Raw genomic sequence first — 23930 nt, 5'->3', positions numbered from 1 at the left:
ATAAAACTAACACCTTGCATGCAAGACTAATAACAAGCCCCTCTTTTATCTATGGATAAGACATTCTTCACATTAGAACACTGCAGAGGCTCTTTACCATTTGTCCCACTTCCCTACCAAATGCAGCTGCCATCTCCTAAAATTCAGAAAAGCCCACTTCCACCTGACTTTTCCTCAGTAGAAATGTAGATTTTTAAGGTCTCCACTCCTCATTTTCATGAACCTTGTAGGATCAATAAAATTTAAACTGCTACTCTTGAATCAACTTGGCTGAAATTCGTCATAGCATTAAGGGATTACTGAACATAGGCCAAAGGAGTCTTAGAAGATAAACAGCAAGCTTCTGTGTGCTTTTTCCCTCTTGCCCCTTTCGAAGAAACTCAAAACAGTATTTTAATGTTAAAGGATTTTAAAAGGGATATCAGTAAATAGCTTATTAGAATATAGTAGCAGAAGAGCCCTTTGTAAGTAAATAATTGTAGCTTTTTGTGTTGTGTTCCACAGCACAAGTTACTTTATCATAGGGCTTCATTCAATGCTTTATCCTTATGAAAGGGCTGATAAGTGTTTTAAGAGACATTATCTGAAATAAATACAAAACACAGTTCTATTATTGCATACTTGTCGTTCAAGATCCTGAATTCTTTTAGCATCTGCTGCTCTGTCTTGCAAGCGTTTCTTCTGTTGCACACACTGATTGCCAGCTTCAGTTCTGAGCTTCTCAACCTATCCAATTTATGAGAAAATAAATTGAAATATATATTCAGAGATACTGTCCTGTAGTATAAAAGTAAGCATTTCAAGCACACACAATATAATGGAAGTATTCTGCAACTTAAAAACTGGTAATAGTGATTTCTGTGCTAACTGATTCTTCAGTGGCTTCTTCAAGCCACTTAAGATCAAAGGAGCTGAAACTAGCTACGGAAATCTAGAAAAGAACTTCAGCTCTGGGACCTTCTTGTCTTCAGACCAGTAAATCAGCTTCTTTCTCCCATACTTCCAGTTTGCAGGCTTGGTTAATAAGCTATGATATAAAGCACTACAGTGAATTACATGTACTCAGGGTGAGTTAAGAAAATAGTTTCGCAATAGATTTGCAAGTCTATGCTCCGGGATGAGATATAGAAACAGCCAAAAAGGAATGTTATGTTGTGCCTAAATGACTGCTGACTCCCAGGATCAGGGGAAGGAACTGGATAGCTAACACTTCTGCACTCCCATAAAGTCTGACCTCGAAGACTCAAAGCTTTAATCTAAAATGGTATTTCCTACCTTTACTAACCACCACAATCACTGTACAGGGATATTACACCTTGTATAGTTGGAAGTGTTCCTATCTTGATTTCTTTCTCACATTGGCAATGTTGGCATAAGTAATGCTTTTATGCCAACATAGTTTGACTAATTTGATAGTTTCTATGAAGTCAAAGCCCTGCATTGTTATTAAACACCAGTCCATCCTGGAGAAAATGCAAATAAAAATATTTTCTTTCACAGCAATGATATGTTGATCAAAGTTTGATATGGTGGTGTTTAAGGGATCTTGTTTCCTGGATGCTCATTGAGAAGCACGTCCTTTCATCTCTGATCTCTCTAATAAAACACCATGAAAAAATTCCGTGATCAATTATATTTCATCACTGTTAAAGTTCTTTATTTCTGTGAATCCTAAGTCAAACCTACTGACAAGCAGGCAATGCAAATCTCAGTACTATTCAAGATATGCATATTAGTTTTGCTTGCTCTAAATTGTGAGTGTTTTGGCATTTTTCTCCCCATTACAGCAACGAGAGAATTTGTCTAAGAAAGAATTTAGGACCTGCATTTAAGAGAAAAAAAAAATTTAAGCGTTGCCTCTGCTACCGTGGAGTAAAAAGGAAGAAAAGAGAATGACAAGAGGGATGTTTCAAGTTGTTAATGTATCAATGTACTACCTTTTCTTAGTCAAGAAATTTGCAGGTTTTAAGGAAACACATTACTTTTGTTTCCAGCAGCATCATCATCAAGATGTCCAATAGGAGCAAAACCAGGTTTTTAAGCATTCTGCACTTGCAAGTCTCACTGCATATGCAGTAATATCAATTTTGCATATAAAGACTCCACATTTGATTTAAAGGTTAACATTTTTTCTTGAGAAAAATGGGATTATGAAGGACAGAATTACATTATACTCATCACTAGAGAAGAAATAATTTAACATTCCAACTTCTTAGATAAAGGTAGATATTATCACCTCTAGTTTTAGCTTCTCAATTTCTTCTCTTGCATCTTTAAGACGGGCTGCATCTTTATCCAGAAGATCTTGATTTTCTGCATACCACTGAAGTCGTCTTTTTAAATGAGTAATTTCCTGTTTGTATGATTCTTCCATAACTTTAAATTCATAAGACTTCTCACCTACAAGAATAAGACATCCTTGGTATTTTTTTAATAGTAATTATATATTGAAGAAGTAATTAGTCAACACTATCCTTCTCAGCCCGTTTCATACATTTACTCTTTTGACAGTCCTGTTACTGCAGTGACGCTTTAAAACCAGACCCTAATTAGGATTTTAAATGCAACAGTATTTGTGCTGTAGCATGTCCTTCACTGTATGCTTTTCCTATAAGTTTAGACAATATTTGGAAATGGTCTAGATGCATTTGACTAAATATTTTAATAAGAAACAAGTTTTAGTCACATATTTATTTAGTGAGGCACAGAGGAGTCAAAATTATTCAACAAAATGAAGGTGTTTTACCTGATGAGGATGCAATCTCGACTTTCGCTAAATCTCTCTCCTTCTTTGCTTGTCCCAAGTCTACCTCAAGAGCTTGCTTATCTTGTTTGAGACGTCTTATCTCTTCTTGTAATTTAGCTTCTTCCTTCTTTTAGAGAAAACAATAAGACAAGAAAAACTAAACCCACATTGTCTTAAAAAAACCTGAGCAAGCTTTTTCACCATAAAATGATTAAATCACAGCAGATGCATTAGACCACAGCAGCAATAAAGTTTTCCAGTTTGGATGTTCTTTTCAGGCCTTGCTATAGCAGAGCATGGGAAAGCTTAAGCTAGATTTAAAAAAAAAAAAAAAAATTTAAAAATAAGTACTACATAACTGTCTTTGAAGTAGAAAATATCTGCCCTTTGAGAGAGTCAGTAAAGAAAATGGCTTTACTTATTTCTAAGACTTAAGACTCTAGCTTAAATGGACAGATGTACTGTCCAACAGTTCATCTTGCTATGTTCTATTTCTTGCCATTTTCTGCATGCACTCTCTGTTTGTTTGTGCATGATCACTAGCAAACTTCAAACTATGTAGGACAAAAGGTCTCGGTGCCAGTATCACTTCAGGAGATGGAGGCCCTTGGTCCTAGGGATCCGTAGGTGCAGGAAGCAGCAACTGCAGGACTGAGATTTTGGGGCAAGCCAGTAAATAGACCAAGTGTCTAGGGCCAGCAAGGGCCAGTGTATATGCATACACTGTGGTGTGGTACTGCTAGTGAACTCCTGTCCTGATCTGCTGAACAGGATCAGGCCATATGTGCTCTTTGTGTTTCCAACAGTATTGCTTGTATTTCTGTGGTGTGAGCAAAGACACTACTCTCCGTGCTGTCTGTGTGCCTGACCATGTTAGTCTGTGTGACTCTCTCCATCTTTGGATCTTGTGTTTGGTCTCATTACAGGCTGGACCTAGGGACAGGGAAGTGTAGCAGCAGCACCTATGAGGTTGGAACTAGGGGAGTCTCTGGAGTCTTAAGAGCTCAAAGTCAGCTCTATCAGACCAGGAATGCCTCCACTGGTCCTGAAGCTCACTGGATCCAGATCCTTTTATTACCTACCTAACCAGTTGTTGTTTTTTTTGGGGTTTTTTCTTTTTGTTTTTAAAAAAACCCACTGTAAACCAAAACAAAAATGGAAGAAGCAGCTTTTAATTTTTTGTCTAACTATCAGAGGAAGTGTGTAACAGAACAGTGCCCCACTTACAGTAAGCTGCGAACAGAAGTTCCTGAAAACCTTTAATTTTAACAAGAAGCTTACTAAACACCCTCCCTCAAAACCACAAGCATCTGTAGGACTAGAGAAAAAGTTACACGACTGAATAACAACAGATTCTTTTCACTCTGATATTCTTTTCTAGAACGTACTTGGTACAAGCAGGGATAAACATTCTTCATGATTTGTCTTATGTGGGAAAGCTATCACTACTTCCTGCAAGCTCTGACAAGGTATTTCAGAATTGCCACTAAACACGACAACACTGCACCTCTTTCAGTGAATCTATGGCTTAGGGGATTATTTCTGAAAGTTCATTTGATGAGATATTTGTGATATACAAATGTGACAAGTAATTAACACTATAGAAAAGTAGCATGCTCTGATACTTAATTTACATTATTAGTTTAAAATATGGATGGTTATGCATTTTTCGTGAGAACACATGAAAAACAGGCTTGATATATACCTACCTGTGCTGCTCGAAGCTCTGAAATCAATTCTGTGAAACTCTGATTTCTGGCTGGCTCAGAATCCTGCACAATTTGTGACTGGGTATTAGTCTTCTCTATCTTTTCTCTAAACAGCAACAGCAAAAACAGTTATGCAATGTGGTGACCTGGCATACTAACAGTGGTGTACTAAAAACCAACCTCCCCCCAAATGGTACCACAAAGTCAGTTCATGCAGGCTCAAAACAAAGAAAGAAGCAACTGTGCAGTACTCCTTCATACCAAAAAAAAATCTCACCTTTAAGGTGAAATCTTCTCACCTTGTACAAACTTGTTTGTTGGGACTACACAAAGGAGGGAAACAAACCTATTCAGCATCAGTGGAACTCATTCACAGGCCTCCCAAGCAAAGATTTGTAAATTAAGAGTACATGCAATTGCTGGGTTTTTTCCTCATTACTAGCACAGGATGCAAATCTTACAGGACCTACAGAGCTATGAATCTAATGGTTCCTCCACTACCAGGATCTCCTGTGGCCCCTGGTCTACTGTGTATCTTGTCAAAAACATTTTGACACGAGCAGAGCATACCAGATCAAGTGTAGTATATGTATTACACATTGTGATATGATTAAGAGTATTTGAATTTTAGCATTGAAATATTCTTCAAATGGAAGACTCGAGTCTTCCCACTTCTCCAACATCAGCAAGAAGACTAAGAATTAAGTGCCCATAATCAACACAAATCAATTCTCAAAAGTAAAAACAAAACCACAAACCCAAGAAACACTGGAAAACATGCACCTGACAGACTCTGCAGTGATTCTTCATAAATAGAATAATAAACACAGCTGAGAATTCCAGAGATTTTAGGTCAGATATTTAAATGAGCCTACCTTAGGACTATTAATTCAGACATTAAACACTGATTCTCCTTAAACATTTGTTCCTCATTTTTTTTGTTTTGGATTTGTAGCTCTTTCATCTGTTTGTATAACTTCTCATTTTCCTAAGTTGAGACAAAGTTAAAGAATGTTCATAAATTACTGTTTTATTCAGTTCAAAACCAATTTTCTATGATTTCTATAGTTTGCCTACTGAAACAGTGGAAGCAAACACTAAATGTTTTATTACTAAGTTTCTAAAATATCTACTTTCATTATCGTTATGCTAAAGTAATATACAGTGACCTCTACAATCTTGTCCAAGTGTCTGCTCACTCTGGAGAACCTAGGCCAGTTCCTCTGCAAAGCTATCCCAACTATATTCATAAAGCACATACATGGATGGGTGCTGATAGATCAGAGCTCAGCCTGCCCATGCTCCAATCCTGCAGACACAAACCATCACCAATTTGGGATGCTCACAGCCATACTGGCAAGACATTGTGCCCATACCAAGAAATGCTGCTGAGCACCAGCTGGAAGCTGGTTAAACTAACCTATTTGATTTTACAGCTGCAAGTATTCAAAAGGATTATTAGGCTTGCATTATCTATTTCTACACTTGATTAAGTAATTAAAAAAAAAAAAAAAAAAAAATCAGGCACACTAATAAGGTTTCCACACATCCTGTGAAAAACATCTTAAAAACAGATCCCTTCAGATTTCTAATATTCCTTAAAAATACTAGCTTTCTACTACATTTGCGGCAAAAAGTTTGTGGTTCTTTATTGGCCATAAAGTATCTTCCCTGTTCTCAACTGACAAGTCAGCATATTTTTACAATTTAGAAGAGTTACATGGAATCGTGGAAGAATTTAGTTCAAACTAGACAAGTGTGAAATACTTTTTTAAACGTGCAATACATGTTTGCTCTTCACACCTAAATTTCATGCAGTTTTCAGACAGCATGATAACTGTTTTCCATAGGAAAGAAGTAACCATTACGTAATTTTGTTTCTGAAACTGGGTAGAAAACAGCTCAATATGCTGTGTGGTATACCTGCTGATAACCTTGAATAATGACCTCCTGATCTTCAATTTCTTTTTGTATTTGTGCTAGTTTTTCTTCAGTGACAGGAATTGTTGCTGTATGATGGGTCCATCTCTTTTCTTGAGTCAGCTCTTCCATACTTCTTAACTTTCAGAAAGAAAAAGACACACAATAAGAAAGTTCTGTTAACAATATGGAATTCTCTACAAGACTACACTTTTATAATATAAATAGGTCAATTGTTTCATTAAGATATGAAAGCAGACCCATGAGCCAATCTTATTATTGGAGTTTTACAGAAGCATTACAGAACAGAACAAAGTATAAAAAGTTTGGGAAAAGTTAAAATTTTACCCTCCCTCTTCTGTTCTTATGTATCTAGACAGGAGGGTATAGTGGAATAACCCTGGGAATATGCCATATAGACAGAACACAACATTGAAAAATCCATCAAAAACCCCCCAGTATCCTAACATATAGTACTTATCTATAACCAGTGGTATCTGTTAATCTCTTATTCATTTTTTTTTAACCTAAGAGTGAGTTAAATCTTTTAAAAAAAACACTGCTGCAGAGCTCTCAAAATATCTAAAGGATCTCAGGATAACTTAGTTTATCTCTGTAGAAAAAAAAGATCATGTCTTATGGGCAATAAACCCAGCAGCGGGTATGTATTTACAAGCTAGCAGTGTGTGTAAATCTGGATTTTCTGCTCATTAACAACTCATGTAAAATAATTTTAATTTAATTTTCAGAAGCAGTATTTCTCCTGTTCTATAGTAATAGGATACAAGATGATAAAGTACCTTACTCTGAAGAACATAGTTTTCCTGACCCAGCCGAGAAAGCTCTTTTTCATGCTGTGTTTTCAATTCTACTATCTTTGTCTCTATTTCTTTCTCTTTTTGTGAAACTGTGCTGGTTAGCTGTTGGATCAAATCACGAGCTGTATTCAGGTCCTCCTCTGCAACTTGTACTCGTTTTAGCAAATATAGTTCCCTATCACAAGTTTTGATAGGAGAAAATGATAAGTCCTAGTGAAGAGAAAAGTTCAGGGGAACATTACACTGAGCTGATTGTTTACCAAAAATTCTGCTCATCGATTCTATTTAACTGGCTTGTCTGCTCTCAGCAACCACATAAAGGCACTTGAAAAGAAAAAAAAACAAAACACCAACATTCTCATGGCAAAACATCCTACATTTACTTTAATAAGCTACTTTCTCATTTCCAAAATACGTATGAGGAAAACAAGCCAAAAAAACCAACAAGAAACAAACACCTCTCATATGAGAGCCACTACACGGCTGCCAGAATTATTCTATTATGCATCTTACTTTTTGAAAAGCTGTAATGATTTAGGTATTCAATGATTAATTTTTTATACAGTTTATAAGAAAGAAGGAAATTCCATCATGGTACTGCAAATTCAGTCATCTTGGAGAAGTCAGAAGATACTATTAGATATTCAGTGTAATGAAAATTGAAAAAAACCCCAAACAGTAGTACTATTTAACATTCATAACAATACTTTTAAGTAGAAGTTTTATTTAAAATTTTCCCCTTTTCTACCACAAAACAGTAATTTTTAGAAATTAATAAGTGTTCCAATTTTAAGAATACAGAACCACCCAAGCAATAGAATTATCCAAGCAACTAAAAAGCACTATGATTATACTTATATTTTAAAAGCAAAAACTAGTTTTTGACTAAAGTCTTTATTCGGTATTTCAGTATTTGCCAATCTTGTGATAATTATTAAAAGTCTTGATAAAAAAGGCTTGCAAACCCAAGTTGCACATACTATAACTAGGAGCATCAGATTATTACTTACATGCCTGCAATAATCCACAGCCTGGTGTCCAAGATTATTAACAACTGATTGGCCAGGCATAACTCTGTTAATACTTCCCTTCAAAGTTGATTCATTTGTTGCAGATCTTATTATCCTAGTAGCAAATAGGGCTTCTTCATTTAGGCAGAAAGTAAAACAGAACAAAATTAAATTCAGAATTTAATGTTCTTTCAAAAAAAATCCACCCCTTAGGCATATATATTAAGTATTCTACAACTCAAATTTTGAATTAAATATAGAAACTTGAGAGCAATGAAACATTATGGAAAATGTAGGTTTTTTTAAAGTAAGGAACTGGTGACAAGATAAAACAAAACCCAAGGTAACAACTGAACCAGTAGCTGGATAATAAATCCTTCATGGAACAAGCTTAACCTCAGTTCTCTGCTCAAGAAGTGGCCCGTTATCTAAGTATACAGACACACAATGTATTTCAAGCTATGGTGAAGATAAGACACAGCAATTTTCAAAATGAACTTTGGAGCGCAGACAGCATACAAAGACATGTAACATTTATTTGTGCATCAAATAGCAACTTGACTGGAAATTAAAAATCGGGGAGGTTCCCCCTAGAGAGTAACCAACATGCATAGAACTATTCACATCTTAGTCTTCTGAAATACAGATGGTAACTACAACTGTCATTTCATTTCAGCCTACAGTGATTTAAGGTAAGAGCTCCTGCTTAGAAATGTTATACCTGAAAAAAAACTGGCAATGATCATTGTCCAAATTTAATACTTTTCACATTTCTCACACTGCCCCTCACAAAGGTGCTCCCTTAGCACTGATGATCAGGGGATTGTTTGATTCAATGCCATTTTCTTCCTAGCTTGAGAGGCCCCTGCAGAATGCATCCTGGTGAGATTAACTTCTGAAGTCACCCAAAATTGCTATGGAGAATGGTTATAGCTCGAGAAGGAAGAACATGTTTGAATGAGGCTAGTGGCCTCATTTTCTCAGGACTCGTCCTTCACTTCACCACCTCCATCTGGCTGTACACCCTCCTCTTCTCCAGGAAGTGCGACAGCCACTGAAGCATCTCCCTAAGATGGGCAACATAATCCTAACTGCTTTTCCCCAACACTACTTGCAGGGTTTTTAAAAGCATTACATGCTAGAAGTGTGCTAAAACCTGCACATATGTAGAGTTATTTTCCCATGCCTCAGAGATAGCAAACATTGTCTGCAAAGACACTAAGCTGAATTATCTCATGAAACTCTTCAGGCTTCACCCCAAAAGAAAAAAGTTCAGACCTTTACTTGTAACTCAGCTTTCACAGGACTGCATTGGTATTGCCCTTTCCTTAGTGTTACAAGAGACATGAACAGAAAATATTTCTTTTTAGTGCTTTCTTTGTACTCTAGGAAAGCAAAGATAGGAGCTGAGAACGGAAATTCAGCATCACACACAGAAGTTAGTGTGTCAGCAAATCTTTGCATTTACTGTAATGAAAAATGTAACCTATAGATACTTACTTTCGAACACCAGCTTTTTCTACTGTTTTGGTCCTACTGGTGAACAACAGATAAGCCTCAAACATAGTGGTGGTATATGAGAGTGGAAATGAAACAAGATTACATTGCAAAGCTTTATTTAAGAGTCTCTCTTCCAGCAACTTCATTCTAATACAGAAAAAATTCAGTACTTAATTTTGTTTGGGTTTAGATTTCTTCTACAACTTTTTAATTTTTTTTATTTTTTATTTTTTTTCTTAACATGAACCACGAACAGCAAAGCTCTCTGGCTCTTAAAACTCAGACTTCTTATGGTAAAATTACCTTTAGATCTTGCTCTATCTGCAGGACTTTTGGATTTCACACTGGTCTTTTTGGAAGTTTCTTTTGGCATTTTCTTTTCATTAACTGGAAAAGACTGTTTTGAGGGTGAACTGGGTTTCCCATACCCAGAACTTCTAACCACCCCATGAGGACCACATGAAGATTTCTTTTTATGTGAAGATGCTGGACTTCTGATATTCTTGTATAACATTGGTTTAGTTGTCATTGATTCTGATCTTTCATTCTTCAAGTAACAAGACTGAAGAGCCTGTGATAGAACACATTTGTTTAAAACAAGTTTTCGATTCTTGTGTGATCTGAAGTAGCTTTCACTGCTCAAAGAACATAGACCCAGTTACCAGAATTACAAGATCTAAGACTTGAGGCTGCAGGAAGCATTATTTTTAAGGACATTAATAGTATGTAATTTTGCAGAATTTTACTACTTCAGAAGTATACCTAGTGCAAGTATTTTGTACCGGCTCTGTTTAATTGTTGTAGGAAGCTGTATTACATTACAGGATCTTTAGCTTACCAAAGCAGGTAGCTCGTGACTAAAGGCTAATCACAGTGAACACAGAAACCCGGCGATGAAGAGAGGAACAGTGGCAGGCAGAGGAATGCTAATGAACTTGATCATCAAAAATGGAGCACACACTTCTAAGACCAGCAATTGAGAAAGCTTAGCCTGTGGGCCCTGATGGGAAATCCACCAGGATCAATCAGCCAACCAACCTCTCTCCCCACAATGTCTTGCAGACAGAAGAGGTGATTGCCTAAAGGCATGTAGGACTCATTTAGGGGATGCAAAGAGAAGAGAATTTGGGGATGCAGGGAGAAGATTTGGGATTGTGTAAATCTTGTTATGGAATGTTTGAGAGGATTGTGAGAATGTGCAAAACTTACAGGATGTTCAGGGAAAGGACAAAAACTAGGTAAAGGAAGGGATTAAGGTAGATCAACTAGGAACAAGTGTGGGAAATAGAGGGAAAATAATAAGAGTAAAGCAGCTGGTGACATGACCAGGTTGCTGGTCAGTACACTTGTCTAAGCCCTACATTGATCACGGCAGTCTCTCCTACATTCTCATTGAGCAGTATTTCTAGCTGTCCTCTCTGTAGGTATGGTCTCTGTTCTGACCCTGTGTGTATTTATACGTCTCCCCACAATGGAAACGTGCTCAGACTCGCTACTAGCTTGAGCTGGGGACATGGCACTGCAGCAGCCCTGCAGTGCCATATTGGGCTGGGACAGGAAGAATCCTGCTGGTGCCAAAGTCCACTGGATTTGGCTACCTCTACCAACAGCAATGGTAACATGAGAGTTTCAAGAAAAACAGCAAGAGTCTCTCAATTTTTAAGCATCAGAGCATAATCAAATGACAGGCAGTCTAAAAATATACAAAGTTTAAATGTATTTCCATATAATAAAAATCTGGTTGATATTACTTACTTGTTTAGTTTTGCTGCCTTGTGAAAGCAGGGAGTCTTGTACTACTTTTTCTCTTAGTACATCAGGCTGTACTTCACTTGTCTGAATTTCTTTCTCAGTCACCCTCTGAAAGTTATTGTCATTCATAGCTGTCTGCAGAAAGACGCTATCTTGTCTGTTAAATTTTTCAAGTAAGTTTGTCTCCCAAACTGCATTATGCTGGTGCTCTTTAAAGGGTGAGTGGCTGATGAGGTCATTTGCTGTGCTGCCTACCAGTTTCACAGGACTACAAGAGAAAGAAATAAAGTCATATATAATAAGACTTTTGGCCTTTGCTTTTCTATCAACTCAGGAAAAAGTGGGCCATTTTTCCTTTAGGTATTGGCTGTAAAGACTGCTTGAATTTGAAAGAGCCACTAGGCTTCTTTTAAGAACAACCTTGCAGATTTAGTTATACAGATTCGCTCCCACACTGTGGAACAAGAGCCATTTCCCAGCAATGACTTTTTGCAGAGGTACCAAACTTGGCCACAGGATGAACACCTGCAAGGATGCAATTGATGCTAATAAAACAATGAACGGTACTTTCTGCTGGGTGCAGCTACAATAGGCTCCCAAAACTCATTTGCTAAGTTTAACCTATTTCTGACAGTTCCAAGGCCTGTGTGTTCTGCTCCAGACACAACAGCTGGAGCAAACCAGAAGGAGGTATGAAGTGCAGGTTAGGAAGAATCATGAGAGTAAGCAGAATAAGAGGATTTGATCTTAGATTATGGAGATTGGAGGCTAGGATAGGATGTGGGCTGAAATCCATGTACAGTAGAGGGGAGAGAGCAGAAGACTGGGAAAGCAGAGATCCTAGCTGTGGTAGCTGTGAGAGTAAGAAACATTCCAAGTGATTTGGCAAACATTGCTGCTTACCACTCAAACAAAGTTTGGGAACCCCTGGTCTAAACCAATTAACCCTGTATATTCATTTTACAGTTCACTGCATATGCCATAATGCCAGTGCAAGACATAATGAAATTTCAGCATTTAATTAAGGAAAAAGATAGCTGAGTTTAGTAAGCTGTTGTTCACAAATAGTTAATAGACTTAAGTTATTACAATTCTTAAAATGCATTATGAAATAAATACCTTTCAGGCTCCACATCAAAATTTCTGATATTACATGAATGTCCTTTAATTGGTTTCATCAATTCTTCCACAGTAGGCAAATCTAATCAATGTAAAATAAAAAAAAATAATTAAAAACCCCCCAAAACTTAGAAAAAATTTTTGTAAAAAGCACAACATTTAAAAATGTTTCATTAATGGAGTATTAAAGATATTACTAGTTCACTCATTTTACATGCTTGAACAATACATGCCTTCCTTTGAGGTATTTACCTGATTCAATAGTTGACATGTTTTTAGAATAGATGTCATTATTTTGTGAAACACCTTGCACTAAGCATTCCGAGTCTGCCACTGCAGAATTGTGCAGTTTTTGCTCATCAGTGTCCCCCAAAGACTGATCAATATGATGGTATGCTTGGTGTAACGCTTCAATGTCGCTGGTGGTTTGTCCATAGGAAGTGCCTGTGAAAAATGCAGGCTCAGAAGAGACACTACAAGATTTTCTGGTTTGGAAAGCATCCCACTGGAGCCTGTGTTTAAGTTACTGGCTTGGTCTACTATGTGGTGAGAACAGTGATTTCAGTTATGAAAAAAATATTTTAAAATCTCATTTTTCCTATAAAATAAACAGTTGTCAAGTTAATTAGTACATATTAAATAGTCTCATCTACAGTTTGCATGCCTCTCCCTCAATATTTTATCAGTACTCAAACTAACACCCTATGTGACATAACTATTTTAACAGATGCCATCAGAGCCATACTCTGGATACACTGGCATACACTGCTGTACAGTTTGATAAGACAATGCTGTCAAATTTTGGTTATGATGAATAACCAAAGGAGATGGTATTTAAAAAACAAACTGCAATGTCAAAAGCAACTTTACAATAAACAACTGTAAAAAGGTGTCTTTTTAGTAGAAACATTACTTTTTCCTGAAATAATTCCTCTTTCTATCAAGATGTGTTACTAAAAGCCAAGTGTTTCATGGTCACTGATAACCTATTAACAAATGAAGACATCAGAGCCACCTATTCTACTAAAGTAAGATTTTGGGGTTTGAGTTTTGTTCTGTGTTTTGGTGGTTGTTTTTTTTTAAAGCAACCCTTACCTGCTTCATTCATTTCAATTCCACTGACTTCTTCAGGCAGATAATGTTCACCTAGAGCTACTCCTGATGTTTCAACAGCCTTCTGAAGTTCTGTAGTTGAATCTTGTGAATCAAGTAATACAACTAAAACCAAGAAAATAAATGTTAAAGAAAACACAATTCTCTTATTTATACTCTGTCTACATTGGAATTAGAAGTATACCAAATCTTGTCATGCAAAAAATGCTACAGAGATTATTTTAATGTCATTAATGATAAACTGATTGACTCTGATTGTAAGCATCAAAATCTGAGTACTAACTAGATGTAGTAAAAAATTACATTGATGATCACTTTGAAGTGCTACCATGTAGATTAATTTTTAAGCATTTCAGTCCAACAGACTTCCAGTAGATGACAATAAAAAAATCAGGTGAAAAATAGCAAAATAGTAAAAATCCGGTAAGAAAGTTTCAAAAAGTTACATTTAGTATTCTCATACTGATCAAAGTTTATGTTTTACCTTTAGCCAGCATGCCAGTGTTTCCTTCTTCCTAACAAAAAGAAAGAAACAAAATACTACTTTTTGAATTTCAGGAAAAAAAAAAAAAATCTGGATGGACTTTAACAGTTGGTCCAAAACCTAAGAACAGTTCTTAGAAATTAGAACTAAGCAGTTCTTGGCACTCCAAGAATATGCACCTCTCTCCTTAGGATGCCAAAAGGTCTTCAACATCCTGTACTCTATGAACCCTCTCACAAGTGACCAGAAACTAAACGCTACTCTGCATAAATGGAATAATATTTTCGCACCTCCCTAGTTTTTTAATGTTGTAATTTGATAAAAGAAAATAATGTAGTAGTAAGTACATTATACTTCCATTCTATTTGTTCTTTACAAACATTTATTAGAAATATTACAAATAAAAAGAATTTAAAAAAAACATCTATTATAGATGAACACGTGATGCTCTATGGACTCCTTTCATAAAAAACCAAATTAGAACATGTGGTCTAGGAATGCACCTGATGTGCTCCAGCCAAATATGCTCCACATCAAAAGACCTGACTAAGCTAGTTGACAGTAATACCCCCAAAGCTCATACAGCGTAGATTTTGGGTCCTCTGTCCAAACTGCTTCTCTGTACAGAACTACTTCCCTCAGTCTGTGCCACTTGTTCATGTAGATGCCACCTTAATAGTTTCAAGAGAGAGATTAATCACTACCCCTTCTGAGGCTCCAACCTGAGCTCATCATTTGTGCACGACGATCCAGAGTTCTTAATTCAAAGGAGTAGTAAGCAGGAAACCCTGTGAAGAACTTCAAGAACCCTTTCAGTGATTTATCACAGGAAAGTTTACATCCCTAATAGAACAATATAGTCCCAGGACCACTATATTATCTTCTTTCAGATAGTACATATTATAGAAAGGTTTACTATATTTACAGTTACACATTGAAGAGTTTTTACAATTCATGCAAGTAATATAAACATCTGGTAAGTTATACCTGTTCTTGAGGACTTAAATCAACTCCTGACGTGATGTTTTGATTCACCTGACTTCCCTCAGTTTTAAAAGCAGGATTAGCATGTGTTTCTTCTTCAAAATCTTCACTGTAGCTGCCTGAAGAGCAAAATAAACGTCAAATAGAATGAATATTCAAGGAAGATAAAGCAGTAAGGGAAAGCTATTTCCTTTTCCCCAATCTCTCATCTCAGAACAGCTACTGCCACTATTACTCCTTTCACAAAGGCAACGGAAAGGTTTCAAGACTGGGTGTGGTACTAAAACTACAGTAAAAGTCAAACATAGTACCTCTAAATTCAAAGTAAGTTTGTCTTATAATCAGATAGACTTTACCTCTGTCTCCTCAAGGCATACTTGAATTGACCCCTTTTATTCAATAATTTTCTCTCACTTAGGGGTGAAATGATGCAATTGCCCCCCTAGTAGACAAAGTATACTGCACAACCACCTTGACAACTCCAGCAGTTTTTAGGCTCAGAACCTGTAATTCTGCTTTCTCTGACCTGCTTTGGTGGCCCAACAGCCACTCTCAAGAGTAAGCATTATTTAAAAACACAAGTGTGTCAGAGAATGAATTTTACAAGCAAGCCAAATGCTTTTCCTCCAGGTACCTAGATTGTTCCACAAGTTCTGATTCCCTGTTGCTCTCTCCCCCCCCACTCAGATCCTGTGGTTACCGGCTTCAGTGCCTGCATTATCTGTAACGTTTAAATCTACAAGCATTGCAAAACACTGGTTTATAATGTGTTCTTTCTGTGTTTTGTCACCGATACAACTGACACGGAGTCCAAATCATATGCAAAAACTACTCTATGAAAAAATCACTATTTCAGCATTCTCTTTGGTTTTGGACCATAAGAAGTCTGATCAGTTGAAAATAGCTTTCTCATACTGACTTAATACTATTCCTGTACATATATTATCCACTATTTCGTTTTCTATTTAATGAAATAGCAGATTGATAAAGACTAAACCAATACACACACACACATATTGGTCCTTCCAGGCATTCCATAGAAACTGTTTTCTTAAAAATCAGAAGTGTCAATTTCAAAACTGACCAGAACATTCAGTAATTTCAACTGATTTGCTAGGGAAAAGGCTACAAAATTGTTGTAGTATTTCTGCTACAACTATCATGATCTGTTGCAGTCCACAGAGCAATCAAGCTTTCAAGGAGAAAAGATTTCCTGTGGTTAAGGTTTACAAATACAGACTCTTTATGTTTGGGAAATTGAGGTCTGACAACAGGACCTCTCAGAAGTTCAGCTAAATACATAAATTTGAAAATACAATCTGTTGATTAAATTATGGGAATACACTGTTTATCATATGCTAGCAGTAGAGATGACAAGTGAAAGAAATAAGCAAGATGAAAAGAGTGTAGCATGGAAATTCAGGGGAAAAAATCAGGTAAGAGTAATACTACAGATTGCAGAGATTAAACTCAGGCATGAAAAGATGGTACAAAAGTACAGATAACAGTTAAGACACTTAAGTAACTCAAACATTAAGACATATTTCAACATCACTGTCATTTTTTCTTCATTTTTTGATTGATAATTGGGGTTTTGGTTTTTGTGTTTTCTTTTCTTTGTCTTTTAGGTCACAATAGATTAAAAATCCACTTAAAGGCAGAAAACCAAAAGCAAACCCCTAAAACCCTCTGTCTGAATAACAGTTGCACAGTCATAATGCAAAGGCAGCCTAAAAGGCTGATGTAAGAACTACAGAAAAATATAAACCATTAATAAGAAAATGACATTAGGTTTCAGATAAATAAAAGCTTTACCCACAATAGTCAGGGTGATATGGAAACCCAAGTCAATTGGTTTACATATTACTCAGAAGAAAAAAGTTTAGGGAGGATGCTGGACTGTCTTGTGAATCTGAAACCTAGAAAGAGTCAAGTTTTCTGACTAGCCCCAAAGGCAACACAGAGTATAGAACAAGCTACAAGACTGTACAAGTTTCCTCTTTACAGACCTTTAAATTACATCCCACTACAAACATGAAGATCCTACGCTATTCTCTGATACCCTGCTGTGTCGTTTTCTGAAGACTCTTTGAACTGGAGTACTAATCAACAGCTTTCATATCTGTTATTCTGCTTAATAAGGTTCTCACAATTTTTAATGTACACACAGCAATTAAAAAAAACCAACAAAAAAATGCAGGAATTCTCAAATGAATTATTTAGAAAGATGGTATTACCAGGTTTCTCCTCATGTGCAGATTCCTCTTCTCCTTTTTCAGTTTCTTCATTTCTGAGAAACAAAATGAAAATTTAGCTCTCTTCTTGAACAGCAAATAAATACATTTTCCTAACTCCAAGCTTTGATGCTTCTCACAATTAGCAATACAATTAAAAACCTGAATTTGTCCATCATATCAAATCATAGGTGAGAAAGGTGGATAAATGTCAGCAATTATTAAAATAAATATTGAAGTTTTTACAACTGTCTATAGTTAAAATTCTCAATGCAACTCTTAAAAACCACTCCCTTTCTGCATTCCCTCCATCTACATTAGCTTCTCAAAGAAATTCTTATCATCAGGTTTGCTTTCTGTTCTGATCTTCTCATTCCGCATTAATCAAAAAATATAAGTCTCTCCTTTCTTTCCCCTTTGTCCTTACCTGAAACTCTCCAGAATTCTGATCCTCCAACTGTTTTCATATTGGAAGTTTCCTCTGCACTCAGCATTTTTCACAACAGCAGCCTGAATTGCCCCTTCATCCCTTTCTCTCACGTTTGAATTTATTTTCATGTAACTGATTATAAATGGATTGCCCTAGTCTATGAAGATTTTGCATCTTTCCTCTAGATTCATTTGTAACATCATCTATAAGGGGACACAGAATCTTTCTTAATCTACTTCCTTGTTATTATCAGTTGTTAATTCTTCATTTAGTTACACCTTATAATTAAAAACATTAAATCAACTCACTATTGAGTTGTGCACAAGACTCTATAGATATGTCCACTCATCCCCAAGTCATGCTCTCACCTTACTCCTTTCTTTTATTTATTAAGCTCATTTCTGCCCTTGTCTTCAGAAAAAAAAAAAAAAAAAAAAAAAAAATCAAACCACAACAAACAAACAAACAAACTGACTGAAGTCATACTGGATGTTGTCTCACAAAATCTCAGTGGCCATACCCAAGTCACATATGCCCACTTACACAACTTTTCTTCCTTCTAAATTACCGTACAAATGGTGCTAATATGACAGAATCATTGGAATCCAGCTCTTTATTTAATCTTGAATAATCGATAGTAGAGGAAGCTTCTCGTTCAAGTTTGGCAAAGAAGATCTCTTTTTCTTCTTGCTCTTCCAAGGTATCCAATCCAACTCCCACGATACTTTGATTAGGCCCAGAAGCTAAAACTGAATCTAAATTTCAAAACAAAGAACAAACTAACTGTGTCTGTGCTGTACATCCTCAAAGAATAGCCATAATACTTAACAACAACTATAGACAGACTCATAAAATATTAACAGTTTCAAATAATCACAAACTAGTACTAGGAGGCTTCAGTTCATGAGATGCAGCTGACAGAAGTGAAGAATTCCAACTCGCATTGAATTAAGGTAAACTGCTTATAATAGTAATTTATTTAGGTCTAGCTAATTTATTATTTATTTAGGTCTAGCTAATGAAATGGTTGCGCTCTCATTTCTCACCATTTGTCTCCAGGCTGTCTCTACTTAAGGAGACAGCAACCCCATTACTTTTCTGAAGCTGCATCTTTTCCACATGCATATTCTCATAATTTTCTCCCATAGGTTGTGAAGTGTTCTGTATCTTGACAAAGCTTCCATTGGCTCCAAGCGTTCCTAGGAAAAAAGTTGTAATATTCTTGACTATCATCTAAAAGCTACTTGTATGACACTTCAGTCTTTTAGTCATCTTCCAGACCCACCAATTTTAATCTCATGTTGCAACTGCAAAGATATACAGTCTCACAAATCATAGTCATCTAACTTCCATTTCTGAGATATGTAAATCTTGTTTAATTAGAGTTAATTAGGCTATTATATACATTGTCTTCCTATCCTTCATATTTGCACACAAACCTAAAGTTCAGCATGGGGCAAATATAACAACTGTAAAAATTAACTTACTGTAGCATACCACTTATGGAAGACAATCACACACACAAACCTGATACCGAAATTAACATTTCTTTGTTAAAAGCCTGTTCATTTTGTTTGATCTACTACACCAGAGAAAGCACCACAGATTTTTGGAAATTGTAGCTGTTGGCTTATCAGGTACATTTCCTCTGTCGCAAATTAAACACAAATGCAAATCTGCTGCAAATTAAAGGAAAAAAATAGTAACCAAAGTTACTGATGCACACCCAGTTCTTCCATTCTGTATGTTTATGCAAACAAACATGCAGTTTCTCTCCTTACTGTAATTTCATTCTTGTGAGGGTTCAGCATCACCTTACCAACTTGATGTGTGAATTCTACCCTCAGACAGAACATTGCCTTATCTACTTCCTTACAGAAAACTAAAGCCAAATATTGCAGTACATTACTAGTTAAAAAGCAGTACCAAGTCCCTTCTGCCTGCCCCTAACACACACTTACACTTAGATTCTTTAGAGGTTCTCTTAGGAGAAGGGATAGGAGAAAAGCTGCTTTTAGTCAAGGACATGAAACGATTTAACAGTTCTCACAGAAGGGAACAAAACCCATGTCTGTCTTTTCCAACATGAATCTCAAGTTGGTAAAACAAACTCAGAATTTTTTGTTCTGTCTGGCCAAATGATGTTTAGACTGTAGCCACGTCCTTGTACTGAATGTACCAGGAGGTGAAGACACTGACAACAGCTCATTTCCTGCTGGCAGAAGACTGCAGGAGACGCATACATCAATAACCCTTCACATCAAGAACACTAAACCGGTCTTCAACTTTCTGATCAAGTGCTTCAACTCTGGGCTGTTACTCTGTCCTCTGTAGAGGTCCAACCCTTTAAGAAACACCATACTTGCCTATATCATGACAATGGAGAAACCTCTCCCTTCAGTACTGAAAATGTACCCAGGGTGAGGCAGGGTGGGGAAAGGAAGAGTCTGGAATGCCTTTTCCATCAATACTGGGCAGCCCTTAGGATGTGCATTCTGATTATAAGAGCCTCCCTGTTCTGAAGTAGAACGGTTTGTTTCCTTGAGTTCAATGATAAAGTCCCTTGCACGTTTTATTAGAAAGCTAAGTGCATAAGATTCTACATCTCGGGAATGACTTTCACATTCTTGTATTTAACTCCAGCGCTATTCTCGATACAGAGGTCTGACTGACTTGCCTTGCATGCAACAAGTAAATGTCAGACATTGACTAAAGGTCAAGCTCCATCTGTATACAAAGTTAATGCCTAAATAAATACATTCTGCTACTACATTGAAAAGCATAAAATGGAAAGCTCAAAGTGCTGAACAGAAGTGAAACAGTCCATTTCTCTGGCAGCTAAATGCAGTAATTTAAAGTAATTTACCCAGATGGTGCTGTATTCTACTTATCAAGACAACAAACAGGAGTCTACAGCCAGATCACAAGTTTTTTGCAGAGTTTTAGACTAGCCATAATCTCACCAGACCTCAAACACCCTGTTTTTTCAATGAGAATATGTTAGCAGAATCAAAAATAAATTGTCCCTGTCCTCCTATGTAAGATTTACAAGAAAGAAGATGGGAATATACTTCAGTAAAAAGACAAGTAGAACATTTAACAGTTTAGAGAAAAATGTTTCCCTGAGTTTTTTATTTAAATTATCTCAAACTCAGTGAACTTTCTGAGCAGACCTACACTGATCTTAAAGGTTTCATGGGATTTATGTCAGCTAATATTCTTTAAGTATTTTGCCAGTTCAAGTCAGACCAGAGTTTTTTTTAAAAAGCACCTCCCATAACAATTTGAAAATCAAATACCGTTTTGCAGCCATTGAGTTTTGCAACTCAGCCACTCCCAACTCCCAGACACACAGCCCAGATTACAGAGGATACTACTGTTGCTAATGAAGGCAAAAACATCTTTTTTACTCACCCTACACAATCTGAATCTTGAGAAACCTATCAAACTTGGAAAAAATATCAACTTGGATGGATTTCAAAGTCTCTTTTCACTGTGTTTTTTGGCTCTTTGAACAGTCCTACTGATTTCTGTGGGGCTTGCAAGAGTGATTTATTTTGGGGGGGCATTTGTTACTTTTCATAAAAACTTCTTGAAACAGCAGCTTTCTTGAACTCCAAATATTTCACTACCCACATCTTCATATGCAGTATTTTGTAAGGCTAATGATATACAGCATTCTTTTTTAAAGTCCTGCCACTTGAAATTAGTTAAAATAAGAACCTGAGTTTCACTTAGAAAAATATTTCTAACCACCACACTTGCAGAGAAGAGTCTAAAAACATAAATACAAAGGACTCAAACCTTGAGTCCTCAAACAATGACAAACATCTATTTAAAAAGTAACTTCTTTTCTCCTTAATCTGACCAGGACTGTCAGAACTGAGCCACTTTACCTTTTTAATATCACATAAAATACAGATTTGTTACCCTCAGAATTGTCTGGACTGTCAGAAGTGAGGCTTCCTTCTTCTTTGTTTAAGGATGAATCTTTCTTGTCCTTATGAAATGTTTCCAACATTTTGAATTTAGACAAAGCCTTGCTGCGAGATGCACTGGAAGAAGGTTTAGGGGGAACTACTTTTAAGTGTACAGAAACATTTATAAGTTTTTATACATAATGGACAGGGAATAAAGAGAAAGATAAGATGTGAGAAATCAAATTGACACTTCTGAAAAAGTAATGCAGTGCAGTTTCTTGTATATTGAATAATCTATAATCTTCTAGCTGTAACTAAAAATTAAAGTTAATACTTATAACCTCTGAGAATAAAACTCTTTTTTAAAAATAAAAAGAGGAGAAAAAGACAAATTCCTTCTTGCTCCACATATACCTTGTATTCAAATACACTGTTCAAGGAGGTCAATATATTACCTGAAAACAAAGAAAACTAGTAAAACTACTTCAAAAATAAAAGAAGTTTTGTACTACAAATTTTGAAAGCAAGCATCTAGATCGGTTCAAAGAAAAGTGGAAAAACATAAGTACATGAATGTGAATTACTACTGTCTTTATCACTGTCAGGTACAAGAACTGCTAGTTGTTTGCTCAAACCCTTGTGAGGACTTGCTTAGCAGCAAATACAATCAAACACCTTCCATTCACATTAGTAGAATTAAGTTTTAAATAACAGTAGCTATGCTGAAAACCATGCTCTCTCGTGATACTTAGACAATAGCCACACTACACACTTTATATACCTTAGGCTAGACAGACGCCCTTTTCCTTGTTCAAATTGTCAGGGTGGAGGGGGCTTCTAAATTGGCTAATTCAGACAAAACTCTTAGTTACAGGTCTTTACCCTGACACAAGAGAGAGCAAGAGTAGTCTAGGGGGTCAGGCCAAATACTTCTGCTATCTAAAAACAGGACTATGGGGATATGTGACCAGAAGCTAACACAACTCAGAAACACCCAAGATCACTAAAGGAAGTTGGTGAGCATATGGCAGGTGCAGTGCAAAAAGAGAAACGGTATGAAATCCATTCCGATACAATGCATGGGTCCTTTGTTCCTCCAACTGATGTCCACTAGTAAGGCATCACTTCTCTAGATTTATATTCTTCCACATTTACTGAGAAACTGAAAGTGTTGACAGCATGCCTTCCATTATAAATAATATAAACATCTGATGCCTTTTAAAACAGTAATTTGAAATAACTATCAAAGTCCTCCTGTTGCTCGTATTTTAAATATTAAGTCTAATCAAGAAACAGATTCAGTTTTAGTGTTTGTCTCCCAGACCGAGATGCTTTATAGCTATTCTATGCAAATGAGGCTTACGAAAACAGGGCAGCACATATGCTCTAGAAAGCTAACACAAGGAAATGTTCTATAGGCTACACAGTGATCACCGACATGATCTAAAGACCAAGTGCCAAATATTTCTTTGCCATGGCTCTCCAAATTATTATTGATCTGCTTGACTTTAACACCAAAGCCACATTTAAACTAGTACATATAAATTAATTGCTATGGCCATTTACACAGAAGTATTTCATAGATCAACTTTTATAACTCTTAATTATTCTTTGGAGTTTCTCTTCAGAGAGCATAAAAAGTGACTTCATATAAAAGGTTGAATCTGAAGTTACACTGACTAAAATAATCCTGCAGATTAAACAATTTAGCTTGTCATTATTATACTAACTGTACTGTTTCCATTCCAGGGGTAGCATGCAAACAGCAGCCAACTGGTCAGCAAAGGGAAAAGAATCACATCAATAGAAAATCAGAGTACTTATCTGACTACAGTCTTTGAAATTAAACAACATATAATACATAATATTATATGTAATAATATTTCTTGAATTTAAAATATGAAGATTTTTGTTTAGATTTTCAAAGATATTCCCCACCCCTACCAGGTTACATTCAAATACTGTCTATCCTACTACATCACTATAGGTAGTGATGCATGATGTAATGACAATTGAGCAAAAGTTCACACAGTTATGAGTTTCTTCTTGAAATGACAAATGAAGTAAGTGGCAGCTTGCTTTCAGTGAGAACACTATGGTCAAATGGATGATTTGCAAAGGATTTTCTACAGGAAATGCACTGGTAATACAAGGCTGATATTGAATAAATATAACAAAACATATTTAATCA

The 23930-nt window shown here is 36.2% G+C and overlaps 1 protein-coding gene across 16 annotated transcripts in view; it reads right to left on the bottom strand.

The window, feature by feature from the left end:
- Positions 1-23930, bottom strand: part of CEP162 (centrosomal protein 162) — a 50706-nt gene that overhangs the window by 15033 nt on the left and 11743 nt on the right. For 9 of the 16 annotated variants that reach the window (XM_074819632.1, XM_074819638.1, XM_074819631.1 and 6 more), the window contains 19 exons: positions 21750-21899; positions 18866-19018; positions 18388-18574; positions 17393-17445; positions 15159-15274; positions 14172-14202; positions 13670-13792; positions 12827-13018; positions 12575-12656; positions 11459-11723; positions 10007-10274; positions 8204-8337; positions 7176-7403; positions 6379-6516; positions 5331-5443; positions 4456-4561; positions 2747-2873; positions 2237-2400; positions 622-726 (listed from right to left, as the gene is read on the bottom strand). In XM_074819632.1, the coding sequence (XP_074675733.1) occupies positions 622-726; positions 2237-2400; positions 2747-2873; positions 4456-4561; positions 5331-5443; positions 6379-6516; positions 7176-7403; positions 8204-8337; positions 10007-10274; positions 11459-11723; positions 12575-12656; positions 12827-13018; positions 13670-13792; positions 14172-14202; positions 15159-15274; positions 17393-17445; positions 18388-18574; positions 18866-19018; positions 21750-21899 (2735 nt within the window). The other 7 variants (XM_074819636.1, XM_074819643.1, XM_074819644.1 and 4 more) reach the window with 4 other exon arrangements.

This window comes from Strix aluco, chromosome 3, assembly GCF_031877795.1.
Source record: "Strix aluco isolate bStrAlu1 chromosome 3, bStrAlu1.hap1, whole genome shotgun sequence".
NCBI lineage: Eukaryota > Metazoa > Chordata > Aves > Strigiformes > Strigidae > Strix > Strix aluco.
Note: the sequence above shows the minus strand (reverse complement) of the source record. Positions and strands in the feature narration are given on the sequence as shown.